The 13,507-nt window shown below is 39.5% G+C and overlaps 1 protein-coding gene across 10 annotated transcripts in view; it reads right to left on the reverse strand.

The window, feature by feature from the left end:
- ASRGL1 (asparaginase and isoaspartyl peptidase 1) overlaps positions 1-13,507 on the reverse strand; it is an 84,748-nt gene that overhangs the window by 12,281 nt on the left and 58,960 nt on the right. For 7 of the 10 annotated variants that reach the window (XM_053381255.1, XM_053381253.1, XM_053381252.1 and 4 more), the window contains 3 exons: positions 12,275-12,429; positions 10,922-11,040; positions 8,342-8,452 (listed from right to left, as the gene is read on the reverse strand). In XM_053381255.1, coding sequence (XP_053237230.1) covers positions 8,342-8,452; positions 10,922-11,040; positions 12,275-12,429 — 385 coding nt within the window. Of the gene's footprint in view, positions 1-7,155; positions 7,231-7,272; positions 7,414-8,341; positions 8,453-10,921; positions 11,041-12,274; positions 12,430-13,507 lie in introns of those variants that run through there. The other 3 variants (XR_008329428.1, XM_053381256.1, XM_053381254.1) reach the window with 3 other exon arrangements.

Genomic DNA, 13,507 nt, shown 5'->3' on the forward strand with positions numbered 1-13,507 from the left:
AACAAGGAGACTCGGTGGGCACCTGAAGCGCCCCCTGTTACTGCGAAGGAGCCTTTTTAAAGGCTCCGGAGCGGCATCGGGTGAGAGCGCGGTGCTGAGAGTCGCTACCCAGCTCGCGGAGTGAAGCCGCGTCGCCATAACGGAGAGCGCCGATTCCTTCCTGACATTTGGATTTACAACTACCCGTGAGTAAGATTGGGAAATCTCCGGGATTTAAAGGAAAAAGATTTGAAAATTTGGCTGAAAACGGGAAAGAGTTAAAATAAGGAAGTCTGCCTTTCCCGGACTGCATGACAGTTAAAGCAACGATATACAAGCTGCAATTTGACGGAAGATAGCTTTATTCTTACTCAACCTAGACATTGAACCTGAATCTTCCCCCTTAGCAGCAGGAGCGGGGGGGATGAACTTGAACTAGTATTACCTGCTGGAAAGAGGTGAAAGGAAAAATTACTCCGCTGTTCTAAACCCTTGGGAAAGGACTGCTTTAAAAAGGACTAAGTCACCGGGACTGGAAGCTGTCATTTGAGATTGGTTACAAAGTTGGTGTATTGCAAGTTGGATATAAAGTTGAGACTTTATTTGCTACTGTTGGTGGCTGAGGATACAAAATGACAGTTCTCTGACTGGAAAATTACTAGAAAAGTTGTGGCCATTTTTGCTTTCTTTTTCTTTGTTTCCCTGTACCTTGAACTGTGAATTGCTCCCTCTAGAGGGTTGAGGGAAAATTTAACAGTGTAAAGAATAAGTTAGTGGAGTTTTCCATCTGGAAACAATTCCTGTGGGAACGACCTTGGGACATGAGAGGCCAAGAGGATGAGATAAAAACAAGAGCAAAAACAAAAATTGCACAAAGGAGAAGAGGTTCCATATCAGGCTTAGCCCTGGCAGGTGTAGAAGGGCAGGAAAGAGGGATGGATACAGTGACACAAGCACTATTAAAAATTAATGAATCATTGGAGGCTTTGACCAAGCAAGGTACGGAAAATTCTAAACAATTAACAGAGCTATCAGAGAAGCTTGATTTGAACACTAAAAGTGTCGCATCTAATACAGAGACTATAAATAAATTAATTGAAGAAAATGTTGTAATTCGTAAGACTGCTGAAGAGGCAAAAATTATAGCTGAATCTACGCAAGTTAAATTAGAACCTGTTTGTAAAAAGCTAGAGGAACATGAGGCGGCCCTGTCCTTAATAGATCTTCAGAGAAAGGAGAGGAACTTGAGATTGAGAGCCGTGCCAGAAAGTGAGCAGGACAATTTGGCAGAGTTCCTCACAAAAGAATTTTTGGATTTCTGGCAAGTGAATTTGAAAGAGGAGGAATTCAAGATAGTTACGGCCTTCAGACTGGGAAGAAGACAGAATAAAAAGAAGCCAAGGGACTGCCTGATAACCTTGAGATCTAAGGAGGAGAGAGATAAAATATTGAATTTACAATATCAAAGATCTCTGGAGATTGAAGACTCCTTTGTTCAGATTTATAAGGATATTCCTAAATATATCTTGGAAGTGAGAACCTACTACAAGGATCTGACCACCTTGTTGATGAAGAATAACATAATATACAGATGGGAGTACCCACAAGGCCTGTCTTTTAACTATAAAGGGAAAAAAATTAAAATAAAAACAGTGCAAGATAAAGAGCAGTTTCTGGAAAAAAATCAAGAAGACCTAGTGAAGGGAGTGGTGGACCTGACTACTGAGGCTAAGGACTTAGCGGATATATCGAACTTGACATTTGGACTTCAGACCCCAACAAAGGAAGAACAACTGCTGGGGGCAGTTGGAGGAGTAACAAAGTAAATAACAATATGGCTCTACAAATTTTAAGCTGGAACTGTAATGGCTTGAACCTTCCCAGAAAAAGACGTGAGGTTTTCCATATTTTAAAAAAAGAACAATTGGATTTGATTTGTCTGCAAGAAACCCATGTGACTAGAACACATAGAAAATTACTTGTTAATAAAAGACTGGGACAGGAATTTATTTCATCAGATAAAGTGAAAAAAAGAGGAGTGGTGATTTATGCTAAGGAAAAATTGGCCCCTAAGTTGATGTTTAAAGACGAACAAGGAAGATATTTGGCAATAGAAATACAAGTCCAAGGAGAAAAATTATTGATAATTGGGATCTATGCTCCGAATGAAGGGAAGTCAGAGTTCTTTAAGAAACTACATGAGACATTAATGGACTATTTGGATTACAATATAATCATGATGGGAGATATGAATGGAGTGGTCTCTACAAATATGGACAAAGCACTAAGACAGGTGGTTTCTAAGGATGGGAGACTACCCAAGACTTTCTTTGAAATGACAGATAATATCGACTTGATTGACATCTGGAGAACAAGAAACCCTCTGGAGAGAGAGGGAACTTTTTTCTCTGAAGCAAAAATGACCTGGACCAGAATCGACCAAATATGGGTAACTAGTGGAATGGCACCTAAGATTAAAAAAAAGTGGAAATCTGCCCAAAGACTTGCTCCGACCATAACGCCGTAAAGATGGAAATGAACACAACAACAGCTGGTTCCTTCAGATGGAGGATGAATGACTCCCTATTTAGAGATGAAGAGGTGTACAGAAAGGCCCAGAAAACTATCAAGGACTATTTTGAGATAAACCTGAAAACAGAGGTGGAGAAAAGAACAATTTGGGACGCAAGTAAAGCCGTTATGCGAGGATTTTTGATACAGCAGAACACCTTAAAAAAGAAGAGACAGAACGAAAAGAAAGATAAGATTTTGGAAAGAATAAAAGAAGGTGAAAAAAAATTGAGATCAAAGCCAAAGTCTCACGAAATTTTAAGAGAAATAAAGTATTACCAGAGACAGTACATGGAACTGATGAACCAGGAGATAGAATGGAAAATAAAGCAAATGAGACAAAAGACCTTTGAATCGGCAGATAAATGTGGGAAACTTCTGGCATGGCAATTGAAGAAAAGACAAAAACTGAATATGGTTACAAGCTTAGAGGTTGAAGGAAAGAACATTTTTAGGCCAAATGAGATTAGAAACTGCTTTCAGAGTTATTTCAGAAGACTTTATGCACAAGGGCCGGTGGATGAAAAAGAGATAGAAGAATTTCTTAAAAAATATGGATTACAAAAAATATCTGAACAAAGTAAAGTGAGTTTAAACCAGAAAATAACTGAGCAGGAAATAGAGGGAGCCATTCAAAACATGAAATTGGGAAAATCTCCAGGACCAGACGGTCTGACTTCCAGATATTATAAAGCTTTGAAAGATTGGCTGATTCAACCGTTTAAGGAAGTCTGTAATGAAATTTTAGAGGGGAAGAAGGCACCTGAATCGTGGAAAGAAGCATATATTACACTTATACCAAAATCGGAGACTGAAAAGAACCAGATTAAGAACTACCGCCCTATATCATTGCTTAATGTGGATTACAAAATTTTTGCAGACATTTTGGCAAAAAGATTGAAGAGGGTTTTGGTGGGTGAGATTCATAAAGACCAGGCTGGCTTTCTCCCAGGAAGACATTTATCTGACAATGTGAGAAATATAATAGACATTATGGAATTACTTGAGAATAACATTAACACTAAGGCAGTATTAATATTTGTGGACGCTGAGAAAGCCTTTGACAATATCTCTTGGAGTTTTATGAAAAAGAATCTCAAAGGAATGGGGGTGGGCCAAGGTTTTGAGAATGGTATAGGTGCAATTTATTCTGAACAAAAAGCAAAACTAATTGTTAATAACATGGTTACTGAAGAAATTGCTATTGAAAAAGGGACACGACAGGGGTGCCCAATATCCCCACTACTATTTATAACTGTTCTGGAGGTTTTATTAAATATGATTAGAGGTGACCAGCTGGTAAAAGGGATTCAGGTCGGAGCTAAACAATACAAGTTGAAAGCGTTTGCAGATGATCTAGTTCTAACTTTGCAAGAGCCAGACACTAGTACAAAAAAAGTTTTGGAGATAATACAAGTCTTTGGTCGAGTGGCAGGTTTTAAGTTAAATAAACAAAAAACAAAGGTATTGGGAAAGAATTTAACAGTGGAGGAAAGAGAGAAGTTTCAGAGTGAAACTGGATTAATGGTAGCAAATAAGGTGAAATATCTAGGGGTTAATTTAACAACTAAGAATGTGAACTTATTTAAAGACAACTATGAGAAATGCTGGACAGAAATTAAAAAAGATTTGGAAATATGGTCAAATTTGAGACTTTCCTTGTTAGGCCGAATTGCTGTCATTAAGATGAATGTTTTGCCAAGAATGTTGTTTCTGTTTCAAACATCGCAGATTGTGGACAGAATGGACTGTTTCAAGAAGTGGCAGAAAGATATATTGAAATTTGTCTGGCAGGGCAAAAAGCCCAGAATAAAATTTAAGATATTAACTGATGCAAAAGAAAGAGGGGGGTTTGCCCTGCCGGACTTAAAACTTTACTATGAAGCAGCAGCTTTTTGCTGGCTGAAAGACTGGCTACTTCTTGAGAACACAGACATTTTGGACCTAAAAGGGTTCAATAATAGATTTGGTTGGCATGCATATATATGGTATGACAAGGTAAAAATTCATAAAAGCTTTAAAAACCATATTGTTAGGAAAGCATTATATAATGTTTGGATTCGCTATAAAGATTTGTTGGAAAATAAAACCCCTAGGTGGCTGTCACCAATGGAGGCTAAGGAAGTTAAAAAACTTAATATGGAATCTAAATGGCCAAAATATTGGGAAATTGTAGAACAAGAAGGTGGAAATGTGAAATTACAGAGTTATGAGAAACTGAAGTTCAAAGTAAGAGATTGGCTACATTATTACCAGATAAATGAAGTCTTCAAACAGGACAGGAAAATTGGCTTCCAGGTGGAGAAGTCAAAGTTAGAAACAGAATTGTTAGAACCCAATACGAAGAACCTGTCTAGAATGTACAACTTGCTGCTGAAATGGAATACACAGGATGAAATGGTTAAATCAGCTATGATTAAATGGGCACAGGACATTGGTCATGACATTATGTTTGCTGACTGGGAACAGTTATGGACCACCGGTATAAAATTTACGGCATGTAATGCCTTAAGAGAGAATATTATGAAAATGATTTATAGGTGGTACATGACCCCAGTCAAGCTTGCAAAAATTTATCATTTGCCCAATAATAAATGTTGGAAATGTAATGAAACTGAAGGTACTTTCTATCACCTTTGGTGGACGTGCCCAAGGATTAAGGCCTTCTGGGAGATGGTATATAATGAAATTAAGAAGGTGCTTAAGTGTACCTTTCACAAAAAACCAGAGGCTTTTCTCCTGGGCATGGTGGGCCAATTGGTGTCAAAGAAAGATAGGATGTTTTTTATGTATGCTACAACAGCAGCAAGAGTTCTACTAGCAAAGTATTGGAAGACACAAGAACTACCCACACTGGAAGAGTGGCAGACGAAGGTGATCGAGTATATGGGACTAGCAGAGATGACGAGCAGAATCCGTGACCAAGGGAAAGAGACGGCGGAAGAAGATTGGAAGAAATTTAAACTTTATCTTAAAAATTCTTGTAAAATTATTGAGTGTTAAAATGTCATGGGTAAAGCATAACAGATTTGCAGCGATAAATGATTGGACAAGAGGAAAGAAAGAGGTTAAAGAAAGGAATTAATAAGTAATTTGGACCAGGGGTTGCTGAAAAAAAGCTCAAAATAGGGATGCAGAAAAGGGAGGCATGGGGAAGTCGCTGAAATTGGGTACATGAAAAAATTTATGAAATTATATATGTTTATATGTTTGTTTGTTTGTGTTTGTCTTTTGTATTGTTTTATATTATATGTTGAAAAACCAATAAAAATTTTATAAAAAAAAAAATGTAAACAAAACCCATCTTGTGTGCATGTGCATAGCAAACAAGCCAAATAAAATTCATGTTGTTATCCACAATTTATAATCTCAGATCCACCGGTGCATTGTATATTGCTTGGTCTTAAGTAATACAAATGCATCAGGTGTCATATTGTAACTCAGACAAGCATAACAACTGCTTTAAGATTTTGCCCTTCCTCTTCATAAAAACGAAACCCAGATACCCCAGAATGGAAACTATTCTCATGCTTAGAAACCAAAGCCCAGCCTTTATAAACACTAACAGGAAGGATTATTTTCATCCAGGCAACAGCTGCCATAATAACGCTTAGACATTCCAACTATTGCAAAAAAGGATCATTCAGTTTCTACCCTTCAATGGAGCACCTGCTCTTCACTTGTAGTACTGTGCTGCCTGAATTATGTAGCATGGTTAGGAGGGGCTGAAAGCTACTGTGCACATTTCCAAAATCAAGTAAGAATGCAAGGATGTAATCAACTGTAGATTCCCCTTTCTTTAGTGCCTCCAAGAAAGAGATCATTCTTTATTTTAATAAAACTAAAGGTGGTATGGACAAGTGTGACCTCCATCTACATTTCCAAATGCCAAGGGTACTTTTCTGGTTTTCAAATGTAGTAGACACTGCCTGCTTTGATGCCTATATTTTAAAGCTAAACAACCCACAATGGAGCGAAACCTCCAAAAAGTCTCCTCCTTGCAGTTCTAGCCTGGAGTTGATCAAATTCAGTGACATAACCAATTTGCCTATGTTATGAAAGAACTGGTGGAGCCAACCACTGCTGTCTTTCCTGCTGAAAAGAGGGCAGGAATCATCTCTGTGGTCAACACACTAAAAATATGCTTCATGTAACTGTTTTGTCTGGCCTGCTCATGCAGTTGTGAAATGTGGTGATTGTGTATAGGCTGCCTAATTAGCAAGTGCTGTGGTTGCAAGTTCTGTACGATTTGTTGTTGCAAGTAATTCACAACTCATGATTATTCCCCCATTACACTTGTAATGGAGCAATACAGTGGTACCTCGGGTTAAGTACTTAATTTGTTCTGGAGGTCCGTTCTTAACCTGAAACTGTTCTTAACCTGAAGCACCACTTTAGCTAATGGGGCCTGCTGCTGCTGCCGTGCCGCCGGAGCACGATTTCTGTTCTCATCCTGAAGCAAAGTACTTAACTCGAGGTACTATTTCTGGGTTAGCGGAGTCTGTAACTTGAAGCGTATGTAACCTGAAGCGTATGTAACCCAAGGTAGCACTGTATATTGTTTTATGTTTTTAAACAACTGTGAAGCAATCGGATCCCACATACCATTTTTGTAGATGCTTGTCCTTTATATTATTGGATATTGTTGGCCCTGATGATTTCTTTGCAACTAGTGTTCAGCTGGAAAAGTGAAGTATCTCAATAAAGACATGATTCCTTATTTGAAAATGGTGTTGGCTTAATGTCTTCCCCTGAGTATTTTCACAGCTTTCTTGGGGTGCATTTGACCCAAAAACCAGATTCATACAGTAACTTTTTCTATCAGTAGATTAAGTCAGAGTGACAAGCCATTTGTTAAGGATGCTGAAATAGAGGTGAAAGATCCCTATGCCATGACATTTACACACCTGAGATTTGCAGATAACCTCCCTGGAACTTATTTTATACAATGCTAATGGAATTTCCACCTTTTCCATTTAACAGTTCCTCTGCATATATGACTCTAAAATTCTTTGAAGTTTTGTGTCAGAAGTTAAATGGTGATCCTACCGATCTGCAGTCTGCAACTACAGCTTAGAATAAAGAAAGTGGTCTGGTCACGCTGGCAACTGTAAGTGTATTCAGGAGAAGTAGGTCAGCTGATTATGTTTACCGGCTGTAATATAAATCGAGAGTTTGGATAACATAGAAGGCAAAGCTCTCTAGAGTCATCCATAGCCTGATTATATTACAGCCACATGAACACCTTGTTGCTAGCTATTTACCATAGTCACACTTTTACTTAATATACACAAATCAATACATAGATCACCTACTTATTTTCATTCACATGCCTTCCTTTTTAACATAGAAGTTAGAGAAACTGGTGGTGCTTTAAAGGGTTTTATAAGATTAATCAGCAACAACCCACTCCCTTCAACAGTTAAAAGCCTATTGTTTTTGGTATGCAACCACTAAGATGCCATAGTTTTTTTGTACTTGAGCTTTTCAAAGCAATCAACACTTTGTTGCAGGCAACTACAAAATAATTTTTGTTTGTTATTCATTGCACACCAGCACAATATTGCTCCAGTACCACTGAATAAGGACTAGCACAAATTGAGCCCTCAGAAGGTTCATTGTTTAAATCATCTGGACACAACCCTCCACCGATCACAACATTTGACTACTATTCAAATAACTTTCTCGGTATGCGTCCTCAACTTTGAACTAATGGACCACAACCTACTCCCACCAACATCTGTCAGGAATACAGTAGCAGTTCTGTGCTCTTTGCAACCTTTGTCGTTACCTTGTTCCATGTGATACAAGATAAGTCTTGCCAAAACCACTTTCATAATGCTCTCTCCGTGGCCTGTAGTAGAAGTGGCACCAACATTGTTATCCGCATAACCTCCACTTCCTGATCAAAGAGCAAAAAGTAAAAAGTCAAGGACTGGCATTTACAGTACCCAACATCTCAAATCAACTACAAGGATATATCCAATTGCACATAAGCTCGTTACAAAAGCAACCAATCTTATGTGAAGCAGAAGAACCCAAGTGGCATACACTATGTGTCTGCAATACATCAGGGGTGGCCAACTCCCACGAGACTGCAATCTACTCACAGAATTAAAAACTGGCAGTGATCTACCCCTTTTTTAAAAAAGGAAAGCCCCGTTTTTGGGGGGTTCAGGGCAAGGTTGTTGAACTTTTTTTAGGGAGGAGGAAAGCCCCGATTATTGAGAATTCAAGCCTAAGCTCAAGGGAGAAAGGGGAACAGCCATTCAGCAACAGACTGCTGCGGAAACAAACAGCCTCACTAAGTAAACTCCATCTTCCATTCTGCAAATTGTGCAACAATGGAGGCCAGGGTGAGGGAGCGGGGCTGGAATATATTTTACCAACGCTAAGGAAAGGGACGGAGCAATCAACTGGGATCTACCAAAACCTCACGGGGATCTACCAGTAGATCGTGATCGACCTGTTGGACATCCCTGGTCTACATCAATGGAATTAACCAATAATTTGGAGCAAGGGTTCATTTGCACTTCAATAATACAATGTTAATTGGTAAGGATTAAGTGTCAATTACTCCTGAAGTCAAATTACTGCTGGGTAACTTGACCACCAAAAAATCTCTTCCAGATGGTCAAGGTACCACCATAGTTCCACTAGTGTTCAGATGAACTTTCTATGAAGGCTGAGGGGATAGTGTGGTAAGTACACGTCATCAGTGCTGTACCACCCTGTGGCTAGCAGCACTGGTGAGGTTACTTGCTACACTGATGAGTTAGTTCATAAAAGTAAGCCACAACAGGCATCACGTCAGCCAATTGGAACCTGAACTAAGCACAACTCATTTTCTCTTTTAACTAAATATCATTTCAGATATAACCACGTTGGAATTGGTGAAACTGGCACACTGATTTGCTGGCCAAGTGGTAGACCTGGTGATGACAAGGCAGAAAAATATGAATAAACTCTTAAGATGTTTCTTGTGGATGGATATCTAGAGAATTGTTTCCTCTCTTGCAATAGCTAATGAAGCTATTAAATATTTGGGGGAATCTTCAAAACATATCAAGAAAGGATGGTGTTTGAAAGATGGCACACAAGTCTATTGAGGGTTGCCTACATACACTGAACTACCAAGCAAAATCTTCTAACAGGAGAATGCTAATGACTGAACAATCTTAACATGGTGCTCCTAATATCTCAGGAGTGCTGAACTCTGGACAATCATCTGCTTTTTAAATCGTCCTTTCTCCAGACCCAACATATATGCCTTCTTGTTTAAACAAAACGCAGTCTAAACAAAATGAATGAAGATTTACTAAAGTTAAGCAAAGACCTGGTATTTGGTGGTACTGGGGAGAAGTATTTTACACACACATTATTGACTTTCAGCCTGCAAATTGCAAAACTAAAGTTTAGATCAGCTGCATAGTAAACAGATGATATATTTGCTAATAAGCCATCCTTCAAGCTGCATGCTAAGTTTACACTGGCTCTGAATCTACAAGTAATCATTGCTGGTGGCCTGAATGTCAGTAGAATTTAAAACAAAAGCAATGTTTTTTACCCCTTCAAAGTCTATGAATTGATAAATAGATTTCTTCCTGGAATTTCAAGTGGAGGCAGGAAATGAAGGTTCTCCGTGCAAATTTCCTTATGTGTCTATAAATACAGTGGTACCTCAGGTTAAGAACTTATTTCATTCCAGAGGTCCGTTCTTAACCTGAAACTGTTCTTAACCTGAGGTACCACTTTAGCTAATGGGGCCTCCCACTGCCACCATGTGATTTCTGTTCTCATCCTGAAGTAAAGTTCTTAACCCGAGGTACTATTTCTGGGTTAGCGGAGTCTGTAACCTGAAGCGTCTGTAACCCAAGGTACCACTGTACACCCTGGGCTCCTTTTAACACCCCTTGCTGCTTCCTCACCCAAGAACTACTGTAAGCCTCTTTCTACAAGAGAAACACAATGTATTCAACCAAGCAATCTCCAAACCCTGCTCTTTCCACTCCCTACCCATCTTATATACTGTAGAAGTATATTGCGCAGGATGTAAAAGTTACAAAGTCATCATCTCAGGAAAACATACCGTTCACTAAACTTGGGTTTGTATGTGCACGCAAACTGCAAGCCTGATACTTTGCTTGCTGTTTCTGCACCAGCACTTCCCACTTTCACTGTTCCGTTTTTTAAAAGTGGCTTGCCTCTTTGGCAGCAGGAATTGCTGCCATAGGAACGGCAAGCCGTCATACTGATTCTTTAGATCACAGCCTTTGCCATCATGCATTTGACTGATATCATACATATTATATGAGAAAGAGAGGGAAGGAAGGGCTGGTTGGCTCTTCTTCCATTTATCACACTCCCCTACCTATACACGCTGTATCACCAACGCGGCCGACGCGTTTGTTCGTGAGTCCCCCTGTTGATGTTGCACAAGCAACGTTTCCTGCACTGTCGATAGCAACGGCTCCAACTGTTCCAAGGTCTCTGCCAAAAATAGCATTTCAAACAATTAGCTGAAGACTGGAGAGCATTTGCCAAAAGAACATAGCGTCTCACAGGTAGCATTTCCCCAAGTATTTAAAAAAATCAACGGAAATCTTCAGTCCAAAGAATTCATAAAAGGAAAAAACTGTATTGGGAGTTAATGCACTTCTGAGTTTGCACTTAATCTGTTGAAGGACCAGCCTTTTTCTAGTATAAAAAGACCATTCAATTGAACAATTGATGTGACCGAATAACCTAAAGCATTTCTGTGCAATTGAAAGAATCCCCCACCCCCAATTAATCAGTAGATCAGGGCTTCAGATGCAGCGCTGCCTCCCCTGCTCCCAGCAAAAAATTAAGACTGCAGGTTGAGTTCAATGAGGCTTTTACTATCAGGTAAGTACAAATAGGTTTGTGGCCTATGGGAATATGGGCTGGGTGCAGCAAATCCAGAGATGAGGTGAGCAGCTGGTGGGCATGCATCCTTGGGAAGACCAAATTTCACAAGCTGCATGTCTACGGGTAAAACATCCAAAAACATCCATTATGTTTTGCAGAGATTTGACCAGCATAGGGGGATATATTATGAGAACTTTAAGCAGCACTGCTGGATTTGACCAAACCCTTTTCTAGTTCAGTCAGATGTTTCTGGAAAACTCACGAGCAGGAAATGAGTCCAATCCCCACTACTGCTCCCCAGCAGCTGGTATTCAGAAGTATCCTGCCTCGGAATCTGAAGATTGCATATTGCCATCTTGAGTACAGACCCTCCAAGTGTCCCTATTTTCGAGGGACGTCCCTGATTTAGGGAAGCCATTCTGGTTTCTGATTTGATCCTGGAATGTCCCACTTTTCCTTAGGATGTCCCTATTTTCATTGGAGAAATGTTGGAGGGTATGGTAGGATGTCTCTATTTTCACTGGGAAAATGTAGGAGGGTGTGCAGTTATCTGACACCCAAGCTATCTGAAGGCAATCCTGTATAGGGAAGGGTTGGTTTTTTAAAAAAAAAAGCTTCATGTTTTATTATGTTTTTATATATGTTAGAAGCTGCCCAGTGTGACTGGGATGAGGTATAAGCAGTAAAATTATCATTATGGAATGGGGTGTCCCTATTTTCATCGGAGAAATGTTGGAGGAGAAATGTAAGTAGCTTCACATTTCGCGTCATGTTTTAATTTCGTTTGCTCAAGTGGTCAGGATTTTGCCCCCAACACCCAACATTTTATACTTGCTTTTGAAACTGTTGAGGGTTCGAATCAGCCTCAAGGTTTTTCTTCCATCTCTCCAGTGACCTTTCTGTGATCAGTTTCTCTCCAGGAACCTCAGGAACTCCCATGCCTCTAGCAAAGGCAGAGGCGCCCTGGTCCGTCAACAACATGTGGTCTGTCTGAAGGAGATAAGATATAATAAGAAGCTACTCAACAAAATAGCTGGACAAGCATGTTGCTGCCGTGGACATTTGATAAAATGAGTGAAAGACTATGAGTCATGGGGATGGGGAGAGCATGTGTGTGAATTCGACAGTGTTTAGTTTGCTTTGGTTGTTTGTTAATGTTGTTAATGTTGCTTTGTGGATTATGAGTGCTGTAATGCTTTGTGAATTTTATAACATGACTTTTCTTGTGGTTGAGCTGTTTACCATATTTTTAAAGTTGTTCTGTTTTATAGTATTTTACAGAAGGTGGTTGTTTTACTGATGATTTGTTAATTATTTTATATGATTTATGTTGCAATTGTGGTGTTCAGTGATATTATTTATTGTATGAAAGCCGCTTTGTGACTCATGCGAGTGAAGAGTGACATAGAAATATAATAAATGAAATGAAATGAAATAACCTCCTCCACCACCACACATTGGCTTTAAATGACTAGAGAAGGTTTGAATGAAGTAAAAGAACAAAGTCAAGGATAAATCTTATGTAATCTTAGCAGTACAGATATATTTTTAGAATATGTATATTGTGTTTTTCAAAGTGCACACTGCCAAGAGGCTAAGGACATAATGAGATGTACATTTTAATAAAGAAATCTACATCCATTGCCCATTACAGAATAAATATCTTTGCAATTGTGCAAGGCTTCGCATATAGAAGAGACCAGGATCTGACCCCTGAAAGATACTGCCCTTGATGTATTAACAGGGCCAACCCAAGCCATTTTTCTGCCTGAGGCAAAGGAGAGGGTGTCACCACCACCATTCCATATACAAGGGCCAGCTGAATTGGCGTTTGAATTTTACTTCAATACTGGCAGGGAGACAACACATTTGACGGCAGTAGGTTTACACAGGGTAGGCTGAGCAGCCCAAAAAGCTTTGTCCTCCTCCCGCTAATAACCCCTCTCTGCCCCTAAGCATTTGCTACCTGAGGTGGCCACTTCGTTCTGCCTAACAATAGGGCTGGAACTGTGTAGCAAAATGATTCTGTCTTCCTTCTTCAGTTCTAGTGGGGGAGGGATGCGAAGGC

The sequence above is a fragment of the Podarcis raffonei genome, chromosome 3, assembly GCF_027172205.1.
Source record: "Podarcis raffonei isolate rPodRaf1 chromosome 3, rPodRaf1.pri, whole genome shotgun sequence".
NCBI classification, from domain to species: domain Eukaryota; kingdom Metazoa; phylum Chordata; class Lepidosauria; order Squamata; family Lacertidae; genus Podarcis; species Podarcis raffonei.